At 42.4% G+C, this 25,884-nt stretch overlaps 2 protein-coding genes across 5 annotated transcripts in view; one reads left to right on the plus strand and one right to left on the minus strand.

The window, feature by feature from the left end:
* LOC143027080 (uncharacterized) overlaps nt 1-10,172 on the minus strand; it is a 33,384-nt gene extending 23,212 nt beyond the window's left edge. Inside the window, exons 1-3 of one of the 4 annotated variants that reach the window (XM_076188022.1) lie at nt 10,093-10,136; nt 7,411-7,453; nt 3,163-3,266 (exon numbers count right to left, since the gene is read on the minus strand). In XM_076188022.1, coding sequence (XP_076044137.1) covers nt 3,163-3,266; nt 7,411-7,447 — 141 coding nt within the window. In that variant the 5' untranslated portion in view covers nt 7,448-7,453; nt 10,093-10,136. Of the gene's footprint in view, nt 1-3,162; nt 3,267-7,410; nt 7,454-10,092 lie in introns of all 4 variants that reach the window. The other 3 variants (XM_076188021.1, XM_076188024.1, XM_076188023.1) reach the window with 3 other exon arrangements.
* Nucleotides 10,173-10,530: 358 nt separating this feature from the next.
* LOC143027082 (small integral membrane protein 12) lies at nt 10,531-13,471 on the plus strand. Its single transcript, XM_076188025.1, has 3 exons — nt 10,531-10,569; nt 12,337-12,449; nt 12,974-13,471. Exons 1-3 carry the CDS (start codon nt 10,546-10,548, stop codon nt 13,176-13,178), a joined length of 342 nt encoding a protein of 113 aa, XP_076044140.1. The 5' UTR covers nt 10,531-10,545; the 3' UTR covers nt 13,179-13,471.
* Nucleotides 13,472-25,884: the final 12,413 nt, after the last annotated feature.

Raw genomic sequence — 25,884 nt, forward strand, 5'->3', positions numbered from 1 at the left:
TGTGTCCAAACCACCCCAATACTCTTTCATCAACCCTATATCCCATCTCCTTTTCAACTGCTGCTCTCCTCCTCATTTCTCACTCTATCCAACCTTATAACCCCTACCATATTTCTCAGACATTTCATCTCAAACATATTTAAACTTTTCTTCTCTCATGTTTCATGTCTCTGCCCCATACAGTGCTGTTGGGACAACTATACCTTCATACAATCTTCTCTTAGCATCCATTCTCAAATATCTATTTCTCATTACACTTTTTAATCCCCCAAGACACTCACTTCTCTCAATCTACAATCTCCCTCCACCTCCAGTCCTCCCTTTCTTGCCACATGCAACTCTAAGTGTCTAAAGTTATCCACTTCCTCCAGCCTCTCTCCTTTAATACGCATTTCTAAATTGCTGTCATCCTCTCCCCTTGTACATATCATCACCTTACTTTTACCCACATTTACCTTCAACTTTCTCCTCTAAAACACCTTCTCAAACTCTGTCACTAACTTCCTTAATCCCCCCCCCCCACTCTGATCCTGCCACGAGTGCGGTGTTGTCAGCAAACAACCATCTTCAGTCCCCTGCCCATTACACTCGCATTTACCTCCAGCACTATCCCATCCATGTACATATTGAACAACCATGGCAACATGACACATCCCTGGTGAAGTCCTACCTTTACCTCAAACCACTCACTCTCCATTTCTAATTGTAACATAGGCTCTACTTCTCTCACAAAAACTGAACTACCCTTAACAGCTTTCCACAAATCCCATATATCTGTAAACCTCACAAAGTTACTTCCTGTCTACCCTGTCATAAGCCTTTTCCAAATCCATAGAGGCCCAAAAAATATCCTTACCCTTTGCTAAAGCCTTCTCACGTATCTGTCTTACAACATAAATTTTATTCACACAACCCCTACTTTTCTTAAACCCACTCTTTTCCTTACCAATTACTCCATCTGTTCCTCTCCTAACCCTCTAAATCAAAATTCTCCCATACGTCTTCCCAACTACACTCAACAAACTGATCCCTCTGAAACTACTACACTCACAATTGTCCCCTTTTCCCTTGTAAACCAGAACTATACAGGCACCCCTCCAGCACTTTACCCTCCTTTAGACAAACATTAACTCCTTCAATATGATGATGCCTACATAGGCGTCATGAGGCGCCGAAAGTGGGTACGTAAGGATGCCAGCATTGGAGTACTGATTATATTTATTTTGTAGCTGTAGATGAATGACCCCCATATTTTGTGATCTGGCTTGATTATATTTTCTGTGGTTATTAATATTCATAGTGAAAGAGAATGAGTAATACAGCTATAACTATAGTTATAATGTGAGTATTGTGAGGCATCATCAAATCATCGTACATCAGACAGCTGATGCTGCCTGTGAGAATTTGACTTGTATTGAAGATGTTAACTTTGCAAGCCATCACTGTACTTCCCCTTTTCAGACACTGCATAACACTCATCTAACTCAGGTGTCTTACCTGCTCTCATTATTTTAATAACTGTTTTCACCTAATCTTTTCTTATTTCTCCCCCATTTTCCTCATCCATCAATGTAATTTTCTTAGTACCTTCCACTGCAACCACCATTCCCTTCCTATCTTCCTTCACATTTAGCAACTCCCTAAAATACATTCATCTCATCCCACTTTTCTCTCAACTTCTTGTAATCCTTCTCCTTTTTCTTCTCATTTAAGCAGTTTACTCTAAATATCTCCTTACCTTCTGTACTTTTCCTCTTTCTCCATCCATCCGCCACTCTCAACTTACCTTCCACCAAAAAATTATCTGATATTCCCCTACTCCCTCCCCTAAGAACGTGATCCAGAACTTTTCCTATCCTTCTCCTGGATACCACTATATATAGTCCATTAAAGACCTATCAACCACCTTTCCTTCTACCCCCTTCTCCCATGTGTACTTATACTGGACTCTCCATAAACCCTGTGTTAGCTATCATCAACTCTCTAAAAAAAAATTCCACCATCAACTCTCCACTATGATTTTTTCCTGGCACTCTACACTTCCCAACCACTCCATCTACTGGTTCATCTCCTACTCTTGCATTAAGATCTCCCAATACCACTACATCGACATTTCTCCCTAAACCCTCTATGTACTCATTTAAATATATCCAAAAAGCCTCACTTTCCTCTACACTTTTCTCACTACCAGGCCCATACACACTTACAAAGACCCACATCTCCCTTCCCAATTTCACCTTCATCCACATTAACCATGAAGAAACCTCCTTCCACCCCACCACACACTTACCTATTTCTTTACTTACTAGTATAACCACCCCATCCCTTCCCTCTCCTGTCCTCTTCTCACTCCTGACACGCTCCCCACTACACTCCCAAACTCAATTTCACTCCCCTTTCCAACTTTGTTTCACTCAATGCCAACACATCCATCTTTCTTCTCACATACATACTGTCTCTTCCCTTTTACTCTCATCTGTACCACATCCACACACATTAACTACTTCAGTGTGATGACACCTACATAGGTGTGATGAGGCACAAGTGGGTACATAAGGATGCCAGCATCAGCATCTTGATCATATATTTTTTTTAGTTGTACTGTACATGAGTTACCGCCGGATTCTGTCAACTGGTTTGATCGCGTTTTCTTTATTTATCATTACTCAGAGAAAAAAGAATGAGTAATACTGCAGTGACTTTATATTTTATAATGCAAGTAGTGTGATGTAAATTACATACGGCAGCTGATGCTGTGTGTGAGAATTTGAGTCGTACTGAAGTGATTAAAAGACCCAAACCTTAGGGTTTTGGTTGAAAAAATCCTCTCAGACCCTTTAATGCCTTGACTTTTCATTAGATATTTACCCTATAAGCCTACAATGATTAAGATGCCTAGTCCTATCCTACATACCATTTTAGTTGCCTTTTATGACCCAAGTGGGTACACTGTGGCAGTATTCTTTCACCCCTACCACAGAGACCAATTACATTGCTTATTTCATCTCGGTACAAATGAATACACCCTGATTTGCCACATTCTAATGATCTGCTTAATTTTGGACCTACTGAACGCTTAGCATCTTATGCCAAATTTGACTGAAAGATAACAGGAACCTATGACTTCCATCCAACAACAAGAGATACAATTTATCCACTGACCAGAGCAAGAGCTAGGCGCTTTGCAGGGTCGGCAGCCAGCTCCTTGTACGCTTGAACTGTTGCTTCTGCTGCTGCTCCCAAGTCTATCTCACCCATTCTGGACCCTGCAACAAGTCACATCCACACAAATTAAAGTTAATGTAACAAGAGCCTGAAGACTAAATCTCTCAAAATGATTCTTACAATAAAAAATACAAGGAAAAAATACAATTTCCCTGTCAAAATTTTTAAAAATAATTAATAACTAAACATTAAACAAGTAAAGAATATTAGGCTATACATATATAAATCTACTGTACTTGCAAAGTTTCATGTGAAAGAATACAATCTCCCTTAACTGCTGTAAAAAAAATTATTCACTATAAATCCATGAATCAGCACGAAAGCCCTGCTAGTGGGTATTTACACTTGCTTGCTTGTGTGTGTCTGAGAGAGACAGAGAGAGAGAGAGAGATAGAATTAGTATTTTGTCACTAATAACTATTGTTTCTTTCCTTGGGGGTAATAACATGCTAAAGAGGCAAAGTCATAGAGGTAGTAAAGGAGAGATCTATGAAGAGTAACAAAAAGGATGAAGAAGGAGGGGGAGGAGGAGGAGGAGAAAGTTAAGGAAGAGGAAGAGGACTAGGAGGAGGAGGAGGCAGCAAATCTTTCACTACATGTTTGGGTACTTGTGGCCATGATAACCACTTCCTATGTGACTTTCAAGGACACTGACACACGTGTAGATTTCTTTGTCAAAATTTGTAGATTATGAGTATGTCACCCTGCTAGCATGGGTGGTTACTGACATGAGCCCTATCAACTTCTTCAGCATGAGGTCTTACCTTTTGCTGAATAAAATCCCCTAATGCTAGACAGTACAAAACCTGTCAAGACAGTCTTAACCTGAGCATTCTTTTTTGAGTCAAAGTTATTTTCCGATCATAAAAGAATAATAGATGACCCTGTTCTGCAGGGATCTCACGTAAGTCCCAAGAATACTGAAGGCATACAATTTTATTTAACTCAATATTTCATACACTGTATGGGAAGGCAGAGAGGAACTTGTGTTGGTTAGGTACTGGAAGAAACACAAAAGCAAAGGGTTGGGAGAAAACACATGCCGGCATGGAGATTGGCAAGGGGGGACAGGTGTTATGAGGTTGACAAAGTAGAAGATAACGATGATAAAGCCACAATAAAGAAGAGAAGACTGCAGCACATGAAGGTAATGTTAATGAAGAGCAGAAGTGAAAACAGCTGATCTGAAACAAAAGCTAGAAGATTAATACAACTCACAGTTAGGAGCAGTCAATAAAACAAAGAAGTACAGGAACTGTGCTAAGCAGCAAAAAGAAGAACTTGGAGATTTAGATGTGACACTTGTTGGAAAAGATGTTACCAAGATGGAAGAAAAAGTAGATGTGTAGGAGCAAGAGGAGACAGATGATGCAAACATGACAAGAAACAATAGTAAGCAAAAACAAATATAACAATAGAATACATTTCATACACATGTAAATACAAAGAGGCAATGCTTGATGACAACCCTAAATACTACCTATCCATATACCAAAGGCTTTTTCCCCTTTATAAGGGAGGTAGCCAAGTCAAGAGGCACACATCCACTCCCATCCACCACTCTTTCTTCCCTCACATCTTAGCTCCTTATGGATGACGGGTCATACCTGTATCTCCAGTAGCAATGCCACAAGACACGGTACATCCACAGCAAGGCCACTTCACTTAATCAAGCAACCCCTCCTCTCCAGACCCTCATGCCTAGATATACAAAATACCCAAAATACACTAACATTATTTGTTGAAGGGAAATAATTTCGAATGCTTCAGGTGGTAGATAAATAAAACATGACTAAAATTAGCAATCAATTAAATACTTCAGGTGGTAGAAAAATAAGACATAATTAAATTAGCAATCAATACGCCTGTTCCCCCATGTGGCCAAGACTGGATAATTAACTAGAACCTGACTGTGGTAAGTAATAAGAAGTGTGTAATTACTTATGAACTTGTAATGGGAAATTATTGAAGAGACTGTATGGAAACAAAGCTGTACCAAAGGCAAGTTGTCATTTATGGTAATATTCAGAGAAGTAACCCTGAACTCAATGATTTCATGAAGTACAAAATAGAAGACAACATTGACTTTTTAATACATTGACTCAAGTTTCTCCTGCAGGCCCCTGGATATTCAGGAAGATCCCCCAAATTGGCCGATACATCTCTCTCTCTCAAAAAAAAAAAGTGGTGTACTGCTGTCTGTGTTGTGTGTGTATAGCTAATAACTACTGCCTTGAAGTTCACTTAGCCTATGCACTATACTTGAATGTGGCTTTTCATAGAGAAGATATCTAACTAGAGTTTATGGGAAAAGTTCAAATCATTGTTACTAGAAAGACAATATAGGTACTGCATGGCATCACATACCCAAGTGGGGGTTTATTTGCTGGTGCATGATAAGAGGAGCTGATCAACTGAGACGGATGAGGATAAGAAATGAGGAGGTAGAGAAAGGAAAAGAATGAAAAGAGAAGGTAGCATAGGATTTCTTAAAGTGTATGTATAAGTTTAGATAGGGAGGCTGAGGAAGTTATGGCTATGTTTAGTTTCCTAATTCTTTTTCATACATAAACACAGCACAACCCTCCATCTCAAACACAGTATATTAAGCCCAAAGAATACATAATGGATACTTTCAGCCACAAGCTTCAACAAATTCTGTCACTGCTATAAAAGCTAAAATCATTTGTCTAAAGTTTGCGTTTACACAAGGAGAAAGACTGATGACAAATATATAGATCCTGATAGCAAGCAAGGTACACAACACAACACAGTAGCAGTTACACCAAAATCAAGATCATATCTTTATTGCATCAAAGATCCCTGGATGTAACATTAACGCTAAGAAAATCTATTCATACTGACACAAATCCTTCTGATTGCTCTTATGCTATTTCTTATAAATAGTGCAAGGATAATAATTTTAAAAAATTGCATCTGGAATTACATCTAAAGTCAACCCCAACTCAACATGACCATAAACCATGCCCCCTTTACAGGCAACATAATACTAGTGACACTTTCATAACATCTTGCATTCCTTAAGTCTTATCTTCATCCATGTCTTCTGAGTAGACATCCTTAAAAGAGGTCAAAATTAACTATGCTACAATGATGCCATTTAAGATAAAATAAACTGCTATAGATATTTTTTGAATAGAATGGCTAACCTCTGATGTGGTAGTCTATTTAGGCGAGGGATTCACAACTGGCAGCTACTACCCTCCTAGATGAGAGCTCAAAAATTCATGTAGTCCAATTTAAGGGTAATGCTATTACTTTACACACACTACACACCTATCCCCTTGCTCAAGAGGGAGTGATAACTTGTAGTTTAGATTTTGTACCCTACATTGTTGCTTCCAGCAATGCTAACATTTACACCACCAGGCTGTATTTACCTGATTATAATATACAATACAGAAGAAAGGAGCTAAACTTATGGGATCCTATTCAGTTATCTATGACTATAATTCAATTGGAATGAATCAACCTTATAACAGCCTGTATCTTTTCATCCTTAGTTAAGCTTTCATAGAGTTTGGCTTGTTATGATACCTTTAATGATCTGGGCAAAAATCATCCACTTTAGAAAGATACACACGCACACACACATGCACATGTACATGGCCAGGAGAAAAGGGAAGCATGGCCTACTGTGATATGGAGTTAGAACAAATCAAATACACAAACAATTATTATTAAAGGCCTTATTGCAACCAGATATAATTAATGAAACTCAAGAAATGTATAGTGAAACGTTGCTATTCCTAATGTCCCACAACTCTGAGAGAAAAAGACAAAACCTGATAAAGAAATGTTTAGCATAAATTTGAACTGGTATAAGATACATTCTTGAAGAATACTGTATTTTCATTTAAAGTTACTCAAAAACAAAAGCGTCATCTACACAGAGACAGAATGCAGAGTGAGAGTAAGAAGAACACAAAGGCACCAGGCAATCTTGAGTAAAGAATCTCATTTGGAATATAATTTTTCATGTTAACCAAATCAGAACATATCTACCGCTTACTTGCAAATTCTTCACCTCAGTTATGTAAACCTTAGCTGTTGTGGGGAAAGTCACGACACAAACACTGTATAGTCTATTCATAAATTTTATAGGTTCATTATTTATACTGCAAATTGCCTGGGCCTACAGTTGAGTGCCCTATTTTTCCTTACCTTTCATCGTTTCCAACAGCTGTATATATCTGATCATTTTAGGCTTAGAAGTAAAGTCTTAGATTAATAGAATAGCAGTGAGAATGGGTGAGATTCAGAATTTTAGAATCACATATTATTTGCTGTTAGTGTTAAATAGTGCTTTATATGTGTAGCTATCTAAATCAAATATATGGGTAACTTATATCTAGTGTGACTGAATTGTGCAAACTATATTTTTTTTAACTTTACTTCACATAGTCAATTAAAAATAATTTAATGTGCATCAAATCAAATCTTGTGGCTGGCTCAGTTTTGTGGAGCAGCCATCAGGTGTCACTCCTTGATCTACCTCAAGGAATCTGCCACTGCGTTCATACATGCTGCCTTTCTCAAAGTAATGTCACCTGTATCCATTCCCATGTCACATAACACCTTGTCTCACTTCATTTTTTGTGAAGGAAAAAGCTGTTTCTGTGCCCCAGAAATTCAATCCTAATTGATTAAATCTCACTGTTGCACCCCCTTTACATGTATTATAGGAAAATTAAGTTCATGTTGAATGAAAATTGCATTATGCAAGGTCTTCATGAATGCATCTATTGCATAAAGTTACCCATATTAGCAACTTGTTCTAGGAACACATGATCAGTGCTACCATACAACTGTCTCACAAATTGATAGATCACCTGAAAATCTTGCCAACATCAATTCATCTTTCTGTCACTTATAATTATAGGTACTTATCAAAATAATATTAATGTATACATAATCCAAATCTAAATAATTCATTAAATTTAGCAATTTTTAAAAAGTATGTATTTGAATATTGCATTGGTTGGGGCACTACAAATTGGTCAATATACTTGTATCACTTGAAGGATTCAACTAACCTTTCTAAATGTTTCATTGTCCTACTTAAAACTAAAACAAACCTGGAATGAATATATTGTACCATTATCTAATTTCAAATTAAAATTACAATACTACTAGCCAACACTTATCACTGACAATATTCTCTTTTCTATTTACTGAGCTTGAGTAATAATCTGGCAATGACAATGGGTAACTGCACAAGATGATGATATGTAAAGGACAATAGATAAGTCTCTGTACTTCAAATCCCATCAACTTCATCATTTCCATTTGGATGTGGAGCCCCTTTCATTCAGTCTTCAAACTGGGCCCAAGATTTCACTTTATTAACTTTGTATTTCCTCCACCTTTAAGCACATGGAGAACTGACAACCAGTACCTGCTACTCTATTTTTAATTGGTGACACAGAAACAGTCCTATATTGGGGTCACTGCAAGCTGCTGTGAAGTTCCAGGTTTCCAACCATCAATTAGCAAAACTTGGGGCAACAATTAACCAAACACTATTCCAACTTGGACAGTGATTATGTATCAACATCCAGAACAGATTTTTAAGATATGACAACTAAACAGATCATTCAACAAAACTGAAGCTTTTAAGTCGTAAAGGAAGTTTTCTTCAACTGAATAAAATTGTATGAAAAGAACTATAATGAAGTGACTCCCACATAGGTTACAACTGAAATGAAATTATTTTTACCTACAAATGATGCAAAAGAAAAAAATGCACAAGTACTCCAAATACATGACCAATTCCAAATACAATTAAGTCTCTTGAAAAAAAAGTACACATGAAGTTGACAATCCTTCCATTTTTTTCATAGCCCATGTTATCACGAAGAGACAAAAAATCAAGATAACTCTATTACGGTATCAATGGAGTGATCTTCAGGGGGGTCCATTGTTAAAGCAGACCTATCGTCACGAATTACCAGCAAACCCAAAGACTAAATGTATCTCTATTGGCTAAAATCTAGGAAAATTATGACACTAGTATTAAATTATTCATTATGATTATCACTTAAATTAAATCTTAACCAATGTGCCTCCACCATACTTATGACAAAGTGACATCACAAATTACTGAAATAGTTATTGTTCTTGTTTACCCAGATATGCATTTTATATCTGTTTGGATGAGCATAAAAGTCCTAGTCCTGGAGGTCCCGTTCACAAGCACAATTTACTTGCTCACCCCCCTTCCTATGCTAAACACATCAAGATAAATTAATTTGCAGTAAGGACATTTTGGAGAAGACCCCTTTATTTTATCCAAACAGGTTCAGAAAATCATATTTAAATTGGAAATAATGACCTGTGACATGAATAATTATCATGACATCCTGTAAGGACCATTCATTGATTCTTGATTTCTATTACCACCTTATGTCCAAAGGTTTCTGAATACTATTTTAACTGATAATTTCATTGAAATATCATCATTGGTATGTTGCTTGGTAAAAGTCTCAAATGACCTTTACTGTATGTTATTACATAATGGCTAGTTTCTACTTCCTAACCACCTGATTCCCCAAACCTAGAATTTCCAACAAAACCCCTGAACCTTAAATATGAATACTGACTAAGAATACAACAATGTCAAGTGTATCAATGATATCAATAGCGTCACAGTAGAATGCAAGATCAATCCTGAATTACTTTATACAACGAATTTCCGAATATATACACTGCAAAGACAACGCCATCCGTACGTGCCAAATAATTCTATTACCGGCTGTGGCACAATTACTTCTTCTATTGCAAGTGCTATGTATATTATAATAACTTCAATGACTATGACTAGTAAAAAAAAACCCACATATTTACCAATTAACGTTAATAATGGTCAGAAAATTTGCACGTCTTCTGTCCCATATATTCGTTTATTTATACGCAATTTAAGTAACACATATGGACTGGAAGTATACAAACATATGTAATAATAAATTTACACAGACATTCAAAGAATTATGTACATACTCATAAAGTTTCTCATAAGCTGAATTAATATATATATATCTATTGATAATTCATTCACATTACTTTTTACATTTATCTGTAACTCACAATTCTAAGGAATGGTTTATTTTCTTACTGCACGCATCATGAAAAAGCTACATGCGCGAAGCGCACACTTGTAAACAATCGTAATCCCTTACGTGATATAGTGTAAGTATATGAAGTACAATAATAATTAGTCATACACTGTTTTTAAGAAAAAATAACTTTAAAACAACAAATTCCAGTTGACATAACTAGTAATGTGTTCGGTAGACAGTTATGAGAAAGGAGAACTCGAAAGCTGTGAGTAGTTATATCCAGATAAGGATAAAAAACACCGCTTTTCATCTACCATAATGATTATGATGTAACTAGTTCTTCGATAGGGGCTGAAATTAGATTAGGTCCATTTATAGTATTATGGTATAGCGATTTCAAAATCATTGATAATGGGTATGAAACATTTTCTTGGGAATGACTTAATTTCATTCGAGGGGAACTTTAAAGTGTTAGTGTATCTTGTATATAAATATTGTAATTCAGGGTCACTTTTGTTGTAAGTAAATTTCTCAGAATTAAAAGTACCATCAGACAGCAATTAATTCTGTGATACACAAGTTGTATAATGATATTTGAGAGAATATTGGGACAATTTATATATTCACACAACGGTACAAGTTGATATATGATAATATGGCTCATGTGTTTCTAGTGATAAATGTTGTGATATGAACCATGGTGTACTTCATTTCCTTCGGAAGTGCGTAGTTTTATAGATATTAATTGTTAAAGTAATGCACTTTGGCCTACCTCTCCTCCCGAACGATCTGGGGGGGAAATGTGGGAAACCGGGGTTTTTGGGTGGGGGGAATGTACACACGGAGTATTGACTGTTGCACTATATGTCTAACACACAAATTAAAGCGTGATATCCAATAACACGATCCGAATTTCCAAATAGTATGTAGGGATACCGGGTCACAACTATTAATCCTTCATATTTGTTATTGTTATTGAATCACGCTTACAACGAATAGCTATATTAGCTACTTTTGCACAAGTTACCTATTCCTTACGCTACTCAGGTCTACCTACGTTCAATTGTGTTCTTGGTGTGGAAGATTATTACATCAATTTACCTCCGCTACCAATATCACTCAGATATGGTACAAACCCTTCATCCATCTAGCACTCACTTGTTTTCTCATTTATCTTAACTCCAGAGATTACCAAACTTTTTAGACCATCAACCCCTACAAGGGATCCTTAGTCTCTCATCAACACTCAGGGTTATTGGAAAAATATATATATATATATGTACATACATACATACATATACCAAGGCTTTTTCCCCCTTACAAGGGGGGTAGCCAAAAAGAAAAAGGCATAAAATCATTCCCACCCAATCCATCCCTGAATACACTCCACACCCCTCCACCCTCCCTCTTATCTTAGCACCTATATAAGATATATATGTATGTATATTTATAACTAAGATATATATGTATGTATATTTATAACTATTGGCATTGTCTGCATTGTGTCAATGTGATATTCACCAGTGAAAAGAAAAGGGGAATAATTACTAGTTGTCAGCTTTGTTTAAAAAAATTGTGGAGTATTAATGAAAATTTATAGTGAGATCTAAGGCTTTGTACAGAAACTGAGCATAAGCACCAGCTACTTGGTGAAACACCTTTAGTTTATGAGTTCATAGAATCAAATATTCAGTATCTTGTATAAAGCTCTTTCATGGAGCAGATTGTTCAAGTACTTATGAAGAATTGAAAACCAATTACAGTATATGATTATTCCCAAAAAAGGAAATAGAAAAGAAAAAGGAAATATTAATTCATTCATTTGTCTTCATTCTTGATGTTTATTTTTCAACCTCTATCAAAGCACAATGCTGCAAATATATTTCAATATTAAAGATTCAAGATATAGATATTTATTTTTATGGAAATAAAAATTGGGATGAAATTACATAGTAAGCCCATTTTACAATGAAGTATAGATATTTATGATTACTATTGATTTTTATTATCAAATTATTTATTTATTTCATAGTTTTCAGGCCATAAGGGGTGCTTAGAGACAATGTGGCCTGTGGTATTGCAAATGTTAAGGACATATGCCCCATATGTCACCCTCCCTGTGGCAGCTGTTATCGGCTTTGTTGGGTAATTGGAATCTTTATTAATTTAATTGCACGATTTAGTTTTAAGATCATTCTTTTGTATGTAGTTGTGTTTCATTCATGAGCTGCTTCTGTGGCAACATATAACACACTATGATAAGTCACTCAATGTCCAAACCTTAGCAGCATCTTTTACTCAGCAAATTATATAATTTGCAGAAATCTTGTTAATGTCAGGAATGTAAGTAAATATTTCAGTTTTGTGGACAAACAATGCAAAGTAACAATAAATATTAAGTGTATAAAATAGAGGAGAGACTACGGCAGCTGGCAACAGTCTTTGGGTCCTCCTGTACATCTCTGCTCTCAGATCTTTTTAACAATTTACATATTGATTAATTTATTTGTTCATTTACCAATTTATTCTATTTTTTCTTGTTATTTGTATGTAAGATAGATTGATAAGATATGCTTATTTGATTTATTATTTATATGGAAGGGAGCAAAATAATATAAATATTTCATAGGAGGAAGAAGGTAGTATCTTTTTATTTATTTATTTTCCAGATACAATATTGAAAAACATTTCCATAAAACAGTCCCAAATCGTCCATCTGTTGACCAGCAGAGGGAGGAAAGGCAATTAGAGGAGCTATTGAAGGCTGGCACCCCAGTACCAGATCCCCTAAGTAAGCGTTCTTTCATCCCAGAGACAGTTTTTGAAAAAAATGTTTCTCCGTCGTTGATAAAAAAAGAGGAGGAAGAGAAATGAAAATTAAAAAAGAAATTAGAAATGAACTACAGTATATATATGAAATTAGGTGCTGATAGAAAATGAATTAGAGTGGACTGGTGTTTGAAACATATATGTGGTGGATTTGGAAAGGCAATGAATAATGAGGCTGCGTACGGTTGCACCAGTTTTCATTTTACGAGTAACTTGTACCGATCTTTTGTCCGCGTCTTGTACAAAGCAGCAGATTTTGTTGGAATGTTGATTTTAATTATCAGAATGTTATATTTGTTACATATGACAAAAATGCCATTAAATATATTTATATAATAGCACTGTATTTTATTTTTTCCATGGAAATACATAGAAAAATTGCTGTGGTTTTGGATATCTGTTTTTGTAATAAAGTAAGATCCAGAATGTCAATTATTTAAAACCTTTCTCTTATTACCAATAGTGGGTACATTCCTGGTCAAACAAACATTGAGTTTCACTGACTGTAAATGGCCTTACAATATTTGACTGCTAAAGAAAAATATATATGTTCAAAGTGTTCTTGTATACATACATATGTATACAGAAACACTTCTTTATTAAGTAATGCTATTGAAAGGAAATATTTTTAGTTGTTAAAACATAAATTAGAGTAAGTATATCCGAATGCGAAGATAAGGTTGTCACTAAAGTGAAATTTTGGTAAAAGAAGAAAAGACAACAAATGCAAAAAAAAAAAAAAAAAAAAACTGAATTATGTCTTCATTGCGATTGTCACATACACGCACACAAAATTATGCACACGTTCCTCGACAGCACAGTGGTAGCATTCGGAATCAAAATTCCGAGGTCGAATCCCGCCCAGGATTAAATAAATTTCAGTATCGCTGCGCTGTGAGTCGGTACTCCAACTCTCGTGAGCAGATAGTTATGTGTGTATAAGGTCACAACAGGACCCATAGATCAGTCATATATGAGTTCTGAGCTCTCATCAGGGAGGGTAACAATGTCGATCGCGAGTCCAACATGTGATCCAAGGCCATGGTGAATCACAGTACCTCTATAATTCAACCTCCATTTTCAAAGTATAAGCTTCCAGCAAATATGTGCATTTAGAGAATGAAAATTAGCCGAAATTCAAACGCCTGAAAAAAATCATGTGGTTAGAAGAAAATTCAGCGATTAAAAAAATAGATAAAATCTCACGAATTATGCATTCATTTGTTCATGGCATAGTATAGACGTCTATAAATATCAATACATTTTTTAAAGTACATCGATTATTCAATGACCATCACAGAGTATAAGTAGTGTACACATCTCAAAGTCAGTTATTCTCGTAGCTAACAATACAAATTATCGGCTGAAAGAAACCTGCACAGCGAAGCTATAGCGATAATCCCATACCACACTCCTGGTCATATGGCCACTTCCCGAAGGGTGAGTGTGGTTTGGAATTTTCCGCAAGAATCCTCAGAAATTCAAAATTCCCGGCTCTGTGCAGGCATGCGCATTGACGACCCTCCCTACCCCTCACTTCTTGGCCGGCTCGCCAACCGCCCGTAAGCTCACTTCTAGCCCGGAAACAGAATGAGTGACCAGTCTCCCCGCTGCTAGCCTTGGTTTTTACCGGTGAGTCTGTTTCCTGCTTGTTAATCAACTGATAGTTTCAGCGCTTTCTACATGGTTACTAGTTTATTCCTTTCTTCGACCACCCTATTAGTAAACCAACTGTTGCCTTCTTAAATCTAAATGGGTCCAGATTATACCCATACTGCGAGTCTGATGGTGCGGAGGGTGTCGCCCCTGAGTGTCATCAGGCCTCTCGGCAGCCCCATACCTCCTACGATCCACGGACCTCTAACGCCTCACGGCTTGCCTCGTCAAGCCCTAGGCGTAGACTTTGACCTTATCCGCTCGCAATCCGTCCCCATACATCTCCGAGACATCCGTGGTAAAGAACCCGGGCCTCTCGGAGAACAGGGGGACGTGTCTTATGGTACGGAGGGTGGTGCCCCTGAGGGTCATCAGGCCTCTCGGCAGCCCCATACCTCCGACCATCATTGGTCCTCTAACGCCTCACGGCTTGCATCGTCAGGCCCTAGGCGTAGACTTTGACCTTATCCACTCGTAATCCGTCCCCATAGGTCTCCGAGTCGTCCCTGGTAAACAACCCGGGTCCTCTCGGAGGACAGGGGGACGTGTCTTATGGTACGGAGGGTGGTGCCCCTGAGGGTCATCAGGCCTCTCGGCAGCCCCATACCTCCGACCATCAATGGTCCTCTAACGCCTCACGGCTTGCATCGTCAGGCCCTAGGCGTAGACTTTGACCTTATCCGCTCGTAATCCGTTCCCATACGTCTCCGGGCCGTCCGTGGTAAGAACCCGGGCCTCTCGGAGGACAGGGGGACGTGTCTTATGCCGCGTCCACACGGTCGAGCTGTGCCTGGCAGACTTTGCTCTTACCGGGCAAAGTCCGCAGACTCTGCCCGCGAAGTGTCCACACGGCTGACGATGGTGGTTGGAGGTTGGCCGCAAGCAGAGGTTGGGAGGGAGTGGTTCAGTGCGGTACGATAACCATGGTTCCCGCCATACTTGGAAAGAAGGTAGCACTTTACAGCATTTTAATTGCTACCTGGATTAAAAAGAAAAACTAGAAATCACGGAGACATGTCTGGTGCCGGGAGTGGTTACAAAGACGTGATTTAATGGGAAGTTCAGTGACAATCCTACGTGAATTGCAGGATGAAAATGAACAATTGTTTTGCAATTACATGAGAATGAACATAAGCAGCTTTTCTGTTCTCCTTTCGAAAATGGGGCCATATATACAAAGGCAAGAGACAAATATGAGAAAAAGCATAGCACCAATAGCACGTCTTGTCGAGACCAGTACACACTAGTACTAGGTGCGGACATGGTAATAATGTAACTTGGGTCTGTACTGAGCGGGTTTGCGAACTTTGCTTGCACCTCACCTCGTGCGTTTGGCAGCGATGTCAGCCCTCCATCCACTGCCCGCAAATGGCGCCGGGAACGGACAGTTTGATGGTTTGCCCGCTGAGATTGCCCGTTGTCGAGCAAAGCTTTCGTTCCCGGCGGACAGTGCTCGACCGTGTGGACGTGGCATTATGTTACGGAGGGTGGTGCCCCTGAGGGTCATCAGGCCTCTTGGCAGCCCCATACCTCCGACCATCAATGGTCCTTTAACGACTCACGGCTTGCTTCGTCAGACCCTAGGCGTGGACTGTGACCTCTTCCGCTCGCGGTCCGTTCCTCCGACGTCTCCGGGTCGTCCGTGGGTGGGCGGCCCGGGACTCTCGGGGGACGGGGGGACGTGTCTGGTGGTGCGGAGGGTGGCGCCCCTGGGGGTCGGCAGGCCTCTCGGCGACCCCGTGCCTTCGGCCACCGGTGGTTCTCTGGCGCCGTTCGGCTTGCTTCGTCGGGCCCTGGGCGTGGAGTTTGGCCTCGTCCGCGCGCAGTCCCTCCTACGGCGTCTCCGGGCCGTCCGGGGTGGGCGGCCCAGGCCTCTCGGGGGACGGGGGGAGGGGCGTGTCTGGTGGTGCGGGGTGGCGCCCCTGGGGGTCGGCGGGCCTTTCAGCGGTCCCCGTGCCCCTGACCGTCGTGGCCCTCTGGCACCTTGCGGCTTGCCTTTTCGGGCGGGTCCGTGAGCCCACCTTCCTCCCGGAGCCGCTCACGTAGACCCAACAGGAAGTCCCGCTCGAGAAAGAGTTCTATCTCACCCAAGAGGCCTAGGACGCTCAGCGCGTCCACACCCTCCACATCCCGGTCACGGCACCACCCTCCTTCCGTCCCTGATAGGCCCCGTCCTCGACTCTGCCCTATCTCGCTATCCGGCCTTTCAGGCCGCGCAGACCAGAGACCATAGACCCCCTCCAGAGCAGCCTTCTAACGAGCCTCCGGCTCTGGCCCCCTCTCCCACACATCCTCCTGGTCCTTCCCTCCGCCCCTCCGCGCCGGCGGCGGGTATAGGACTGAAAGGCCCCTCTCATGAGGAACCCCCCCCCCCCAATCAGACGACCGTCGGATTGGGGGACGGGGTGGAGGACCACCTCCGTCATCTTTACCTTATCCTCCTACCACGACGGACTCTTACGAGTTCCGCCCCTTCTCATGGTATGACCTTACCTGCATCCCCCTTGTGTAGGGGCGAGGGATTTTATTCAGCAAAGATATGGGGTCTCGCCTGGTGGAAACGCTCTTCAGTACGGGGTCCTCTCATCACCTGAATGACATCATTTGACGTCTCGATCTGGACTCCTCCCTACTAGGCTGTCCAGGCACCCAGGAAATGGCACCTCGCTATATCACAATGTGATCCTGTGACGTCAGTGATCCTTTGATTTCACAATATGATTCTTTGATGTCACGATGTGTTTCTGTGACGTCACGATATGATCCTGTGACGTTGTGATGTGATCCTTTGACGTCACGTGATGCTGTGACATCACAATGTGATCCTGTGACGTCGTGATGTAACCCTGTGGCATCACGATGTGACCACGTGACATCACTAATTCTGTAACATTACTGTATGGTCCAGTGAAATTACAATGAAAACATATGACGTCACGATGGGGTCCTGTGACGTCATTTTGTTTGTGTTGTCACGATATGATTACATGATGTCACGATGTGATAATAGTTCACGATGTGATCAGGTAACGTCAATATGCGATAAAATAATGTCACGATGTGATAATATGACGTCATTATGTGATAATATGACGTCACGATGTAGTCCTATGACGTCAGTTTGTGGCCCTGTGACGTCACGAGACGATCCTATGACGTCATAATTAGATCCGGTGATGACACAGTATAATCACATGTCACTATGTATTAAACATATCGAAGTCAGTTTGTGGGTGATGAGACGTCACAAACTGCCATAGCGCACTATTGGATAAGGACGCTCGCCACGGGCTTCGAGGACTTCCCGTGGGAAGACTTGGGGTGAGTTGGATACATACCGAGGGTCCAGGCCCGTCTTAGCGGGAGACGAAGCCTCTTGACTAACGTCCACGGACGAGGTCGCTCGGAAACGACCTCGGCCTCACATGTATGTTGTTATACGTTCTACAATCGATTTTGTGACTTCACTACACCCTCCGGGGATCGGAATCCACCTTGCCCTACTAATTTGATTCTCTTTTATTTTTTTTACCATACCAAAGAAAGGACCAGGAAAAACGAGACTGTCTATGAACCTGAGCGCACTGAACAAATTCTTGAAACCCCTGCGATTCAAGATGGTGTCGGTGGCTCAGGTCCAGTCAGCACTCCGGGAGGGAGTTGGGTTAGCGTCCCTGGACCTTCAGGACGCAGATTGGCATTTCCCCATCCACCCCCGATATCGCCGTTTCCTGATGTTCCAGGTAAGGAGGGAGACATATCATTTTACCAGACTCCCTTAAGGACTCTCGCTTACCCCGAGGATCTTCACGAAACTAGTGAGAGTGGTAGGCGCACGCTGGACGGAAGCGAGCGTCTCCACACTCATGTACCTAGACGGCTAGTTGATGCATTTGCCCACCGGGGAGGTTGCATCGGCCGACATCTCGGTGGTTCTGAGAGTGTTGGCGGACGTGGAGTTCGGGGTGGACTGAGATGGGTCTGCCTTCGCCCACACACAGAGAATTTATTGGCTCGGGATTGAGTGGGACACAGTCGGCGCTCTTCGGGCGCTCCACTGCGTCAAGAGGGCGTGCTTCCCTCACACGTTCTCCCGCCTTCGGTGTGGGTGTGGGTGTTGGGGGGGCTGTTGGGTTGCCTCAACTTCGCGACCCCGGCCCTTCCACTGAGCCGCTTGGGGCGCCAACGGCTAGCACGGGAGGTCGACAGGAGCATACCGCTCCTCCCGCGCGACCTGCCCGGGCCGGTACCCTCAGCACTCCACAGCTTGTTGTGTCCCTGGCTTCGGTCGGGGGCCCTGCGCCGGTCGGTCCCATAGTCCCCGCCCCCACCTCGAATGGCAGGGGCGGCGGACGCCTCGGACATGGGGTGGGGCTTCCAGTCGAGCTGGAGACATCAAGCTTGCCGGGGATGGTCGGAAGATAGAAGGTCACTACACATCAACCTTCGGGAGCTGATAGTGGTGAAAGAATGACTCGAGCGACAACCCGAAATCTCCTGCATGAGTGTCCGCTTCGACATAGACAATGTGACGGCAGTACAGTGCGTGCAGAGGCAAGGTACGACCCGACCAGGTCCACTCCTAGCCCTGTCGGAAGACATCTTCGCCGAGGCATCACGCAGGGCCATATCACTCTCGGCGAAGTATGTTCCGGGCCGGGAGAACGACTGGGAGGACGCTCTATCCAGGTTTCAGGAGACCTCCGTGGTGTGGCAACTACGCCCACAAGTGTTCGAGTCGCTCTCCCTCCGCTACGGCACCCCAGAGGTGGACCTGTTTGCCTCCCCAAACACGACCCAGCTCCCCTCTATCTCACCTACAACCAAAGGACACGCACAGGAGGCCCAGACGCCTTCACGGAGGACTGGAACCGCTGGAAGTACGTATACATTTTCCTCCTCCAGCGACACCGGTCCTCTTGAAGGTCATGCAGACCCTCAGGTCCTTCAAAGGTCAGGTCCTCCTGATAGCTCCCAACTGGCCAACCCAGCCGTGGTACGGGGAGCTAATGAGATGGTGCCCTTCTCCCCTTCTACTGGGGTCAGCCTGCCTAGCCAACAACCTTACCGCACCTCTCCAAGCGTCACTCCAACTTGATACTTGGAGTTTCTACGGGGAGCTCTCAGCCAACTCTTCTCTACAGAGGCAGCAGACAAGATGCTCAGAGCTCACCTCCCGTCCTCAGTGCGGCAATATGAATCCTGCTGACGGAGATTCCAGAACTACCTTCGGAGACACGCGATAGTGGCCATCTCCGCCAGCACTGTTCTGGACTTCCTGACTTGGCTAGCTGACTCCACCAACAGGGCACCGGTGACGATCTTGGCCCACTATACAGCCCTCACTGATCCGGTACGCTTTGGCATGAACATCCGAGTGCCACAGAGGGCGCGAACCCTCCTAATGAAGGGGATCAGCGCCTCGAGAGAGCCGAGACATCAACCGGTCCTGGACTGGTCCTTGCATTGTGTTCTGCAGTACCTGGCGTTCGAAAGGGCCATTATGGAGGAAGAACACTTCTTTCAACGTGCCGTCTTTCTGCTCGCCTTGACTACGGACTACAGGGCTTCACAGCTGGCGGTAGTCACCCGCCACCCGTCCTTCTCCAAACTGGAGGAGGACAGCTCGGCCCTAACCCTCTCTCCATCACCAACATTCCTAGCCAAGAATAACCAAGCGGACGACATGATTGGCCCTCTCAGAATACAATCCTTCCTGGAGGGAGGACACCCACAACCACTGCACCCGATCCGTGCGTTCAAAGGTCTACGTGGAACACACGGAAGAGATTTCTGAGGATCATCTCTTCTACAACTCGAAATCTAGGATCCCCCCAACCCCGAGGTCCCGGGCGCACCTGCTTTGATGCATATTAGAGAAAGCCGACCCGGGCCATGCCCCACACGCCCACAACATCAGGGACTTCGCGGCATCGCTAGCGTTTCTCCGCACCCACTCTGTGGAGCGGGTGCAGGACCTAGGGGCTGGACATCGACGACTTTCTTAAGGACACGGTATCTCTACCACTCGGTCACCCCTGTCTCATGTGTCGCCATGGAAACGGCTCCACCCCTCTCATCTAGAAAAAAAGGGGGGGGGGATGGAGGGGGCAAAGGGCGACCGAGGAGTAGGGAAAGGCCCAGGAACCGCTGAACAGGATACAATTTTCTTATAATTTACGCATTATGTAAACAGTACAATATTGTACATATCACATTCTTCGGTATAAATACTTGACGTTTCTTTTCTCCCCTCTACTGAGTGATAAAATGAATAAGTCTCTCATAGGAGAGACACACGTAATAACGGCTTGAATCAGGCTTCACCTCTCCTCCCACCTGTCCTCGTCTCATGCATAGCTTCGCTGTGCAGGTTTCTTTCAGCCGATAATATTTCTTTGTCGCGGCTCGTGCCGCTTAAATTGTTTTTATCGGCTTAAGAAACCTGCACAGATTTAGGGTCCCTCCCTCCTCCCACAGGCGAAGCCTTCATTTCTCATTGAAGTGAGCTTACGGGCGGTTGGCGAGCCGGCTAAGAAGTGAGGGGTAGGGAGGGGGAGGTGGGGTCGTCAATGCGCATGCCTGCACAGAGCCGGGAATTTTGAATTTCTGATGATTCTTGCGGAAAATTCCAAACCACACTCACCCTTCGGGAAGTGGCCATATGACCAGGAGTGTGGTATGGGATTATCGCTATAGCTTCGCTGTGCAGGTTTCTTAAGCCGATAAAAACAATTTAAGCGGCACAAGCCGCGACAAAGAAATATCGTATTATGGAAGTGATTTCAAAGGTTTATGATTTAGTAACAATATAACTAACTATTGTCAAATGGCTGCTCCTTATTCTTTTGCTACACGTTGCCATAAAAACCGACATAGGCATCAATCTAATTTCTCTTCCAGGAGAGATCTATGGAAGGGATTGAGAGGCTTTTCCTCCTACAGTGAGGCTATAGTTTCCCAGCCAATGAAATTGAAGTAACAACTACCTGATCGCCATGAAATGGAACATATTCATATATATATATATATATATATATATATATATATATATATATATATATTTTTTTATTTTTCTTTGTGTGTGTGTGTGTGTGTGTGTGTGTGTGTGTGTGTGTGTGTGTGTGTGTGTGTGTGTGTGTGTGTGTGTGTATTTCGGCATAAATTTTTCTCTGATGCATGTGGTATTAAATGCGATTGAAATCTCGGCGTTGATGATCTTTTTCCGAAGACTTTCAATTCTTCGAAAGAAGCGTTTCTCATCCTTAAGGAATACAGGAGTTCTCCGAAAGTGTAGGGTATCAAAAACCATTGTATTCAGTTGAAAATGTAACAAGAGTTACGAAACGTCCTGCTAGTAAATAATAGAATCGACTTTATTTGTCCCCATGCCCTACGCTTTCGGAGAATTCATGTATTCCTTAGTATGAGAAACTGCCTCTTTCGAAGAATTGAAAATCTTCGGAAAAAGATCATCCACGCCGAGATTTCCGTCGCATTTAATACTACATGCATGTATATATATATATATATATAAATATATATATATACATATATATATATATACATAAATATACCAAGGCTTTTTTCCCCCTTACAAGGGAGGTAGCCAAAAAGGAAAAGACATAAAATCATTCCCACCCATTCCATCCCTGAATACACTCCACACCCCTCCACCCTCCCTCTTATCTTAGCACCTCCTGGATGACGGGTCATCCCTGCACCTTGTTCACAGCCCTGGGTCAGAAGCAGTGTCGCAAGACACAGCACATCCACAGCAAGGCCACTTCATTAAATCGGCGACCCCCCCCTCTCCGTCCCCCCATGCATAAAAGGAGAAGACGGGGAGAAATCCCTTCGGGCTGCGTCAAATTTTGCTCACACATACTACCTCACCCCACATCCCCCTGCCCATTCCACCCCATGTATCACAACATCATCCATATACAACCATTCTCCATTCACCCCTGTCTTCTGTCCTCTCCCGTCCTTCCTCAACAGACATTCCCCTCTTCCCCAAAGCCCCTTTCACCCCATCCATCAAATCTCATCCTACGACGTCCCCTCATGTTCACTCCCTCCATATCTGCCTTCCATGCCTCTTTTACTAGTCTTTCTTCACTCATTCTTTCCATGTGTCCAAACCATCCTAATACTCTTTCATCAACCCTATCTCCCAACTCCCTTTCCACCCCTGTTCTCCTCCTCACCTCCTCATTTCTCACTCTATCTAGCCTAGTAACCCCCATCATACTTTTCAGACACCTCATCTCAAACACATTCAAACTCCTTCTCTCTTCCTCTCTTATGTTCCATGTTTCTGCCCCATACAGTCTCCTCTTAGTATCCATTCCAAAATGTCTATTCCTCATTACACTTTTCAATCCACCAAGGCATTTACTCGCTTCTCTCAATCTACATTCTACCTCCACCTTCACTCCACCTTTTCCTGCCACATTTGCACCCAAGTATCTAAGACTATCTATTTCCTCCAGTCACTCTCCCTTAATGCTCACTTCCAGTCTACTGCCACTTTCACCCCTCGTATATCTCATCACCTTACTTTTACCCACATTTATCTTCAACTTTCTTCTATCACACACTCTCCCAAATTCTGTCACCAACTTCCTCAGTCCCTCCTCCGATCCTGCCACAAGCGCAGTGTCGTCCGCAAACTACAGCTGGCTCACCTCCCACTTTTCTCCATTTTCTTTAACCATCTCCAATCCCTAACCCACTACCCTTGCATTTACCTCTCGCACTACCCCATCCATGTATAAGTTGAATAGCCAGGGCGACATAACGCATCCCTGACGAAGTCCCACCTTTACCTCGAAACACTCACTCTCTCCATTTCTAATCCTGACACAAGCTCTACTACCCTCATAAAAACTCTTGACAGCTCCTACAAGCTTTCCTCCTATCCCGTAAATCTGCAAAACCTCCCACAGTGCCTTTCTGTCTACCCTGTCGTAAGCTTTTTCCGGATCCATAAAAGAAAAAAGAAAAAAAAACATCCTTCCCCTTTCCTATAGCTTTCTCACATATCTGTCTTACCACAAAAACCTGATCTACACAACCTCTCCCCGTCCTAAATCCACACTGTTCCTCACCAATTACTCCCTCTGTTCCTTTCCTAATCCTCTCAATCAAGATCCTCCCATAAGCCTTCCCAACTACACTTAACAAGCTAATCCCTCTGAAACTACTACATTCACACTTGTCCCCTTTTCCTTTGTAAAGTGGAACTATACAGGCACTTCTCCAGTCCTCTGGCACTCTACTCTCTCTGCAGCAAACATTGAATAACCTCACCAGCCAGTCCACCATAATTTTACCTCCTTTTTTTATGAGACATTCTGCATGGCATCCATCCAGACCAGGTGCCTTACCTGCTTTCATCATCTTAACAACTGCCTTCACTTCATCCTTCCTTATTTCTCCTCCATTTTCCTCACTCATCACGGTCATTTTAGCATTTTCCACTGCAGCTATCTTTCCCTCCCTATCCTCCTTCACATTTAGCAGCTCCCGAAAATATTCTGCTCATCTTCCCCTTACTGCTTTCTCTTCCATTATCATCTCTCCATCTGCACCTTTTACCTTTTCTTCTCTACTTGGTTAGTCTCCTCTTCCTCTCTTAATTTCTTTCCAAAACATCTTTTTATTACTTTCAAATTTTTCTGTCATACTCTTACCCCACTTCACATCTGCTCTCCTCTTTGCCTCCTTTACCTTTTGCTTTACTTCTCTTTTCTTTTCTTTGTACCTCTCATATGACTCCCTCGTCCTATTTTGTAACCAATCTGTGAAAGCTCGCTTCTTCTCTTCTACAACTTTCTTTGTTTCCTCATCCCACCATTCACTACCCTTCCTTCTATTTCCTCCTGTCCTTCTTGTTCCACACACCATCTTTGCATACTTTGTGACTCCCTCCTTGAACCATCCCCATTCCTCCTCCACACCTAGCTCTACTCTATCCCTCACTCCCTCCCACTCCTCCTTCAGCTTCTTCTTGTACTCCTTCTCCTTTTCCTTTTCATTTAAAGAGTTCACTCTAAGCACCTCCCTATCTTTTGTCCCTTTCCTCTTTCTCCATCTATCCTCCACTCTCAACTTACCTTCCATCAAAAAATGATCTGATATTCCCCCACCCTCTCCCCTTAGCACATGTACATCCTTAACTCTTCCTATCATAATCCTATTTACCACTACATAATCTCTATCTACCACCCTTCCCTCCACCACCCTCTCCCATGTGTAATTATGCTTGACTTTCTTCCGAAACACTGTATTTGCTATCATCAACTCTCTTTCTAGACACATTTCCACCATCAACTCTCCACTACGAATCTTTCCTGGAACTCCACATTTCCCAATCACTCCATCAATTGGATCATTTCCCACCCTAGCATTAAGGTCTCCCAGTACTATTACATTGACATTTCTCCCTAAATCCTCTATGCACTCATTTAAATCTATCCAAAAAGCCTCCCTTTCTTCTAAACTCTTCTCACTGCCAGGCCCACATGCACTTACAAAAATTCACACCTCCTTTCCCAGTTTCACCTTCATCCACATTATCCTTGAGGAAACCTCCTTCCACTCCACTACACGTTTACCTATCTCTTCACTTACTAGTATAGCCACCCCTTCCCTCCCTCGCCCTCTCTTCACTCCTGATAACCTCCTACTTACACTCCCAAGCTTACACTCGCCCTTCCCTTTGAACTTAGTTTCACTCAAAGCCAACACATCCATTTTTCTTCTCACAAACATACAACCTATCTCTTCCCTTTTACTCTCATCTGTACCACATCCACGCACATTAAAAGACCCAAACCTTAGGGTGCTGGTCGGAAAACTCCTAAACCCTCTTAAGCCTTTACTTTTTTTAGGAATGTCCCCTGTGGGGCTACAAGGAGAAGGATGCCTAGTCCCAATCCCCGTCCCTTTCTTCTCGCCTCTTACGATCCAAGTGGAAATACTTGGTGGCAGTATTCTTTCCCCCCTCACACACACACACACACACACACACACACACACACACACACACACACACACACACACACACACACACACACACACACACACA

The sequence above is a fragment of the Oratosquilla oratoria genome, chromosome 7, assembly GCF_046742065.1.
Source record: "Oratosquilla oratoria isolate Oo_2021 chromosome 7, ASM4674206v1, whole genome shotgun sequence".
In the NCBI taxonomy this organism is placed as follows: Eukaryota; Metazoa; Arthropoda; class Malacostraca; order Stomatopoda; family Squillidae; genus Oratosquilla; species Oratosquilla oratoria.

Coding starts and splice junctions, on each gene's coding strand:
- LOC143027082 (XM_076188025.1), top strand. CDS start 10,546: ATGAGAAAGGAGAACTCGAAAGCT. Junction 10,570..12,336: donor GAAAGGAGAACTCGAAAGCT/GTGAGTAGTTAT, acceptor TTTATTTCATAG/TTTTCAGGCCATAAGGGGTG. Junction 12,450..12,973: donor GCTGTTATCGGCTTTGTTGG/GTAATTGGAATC, acceptor TTTATTTTCCAG/ATACAATATTGAAAAACATT.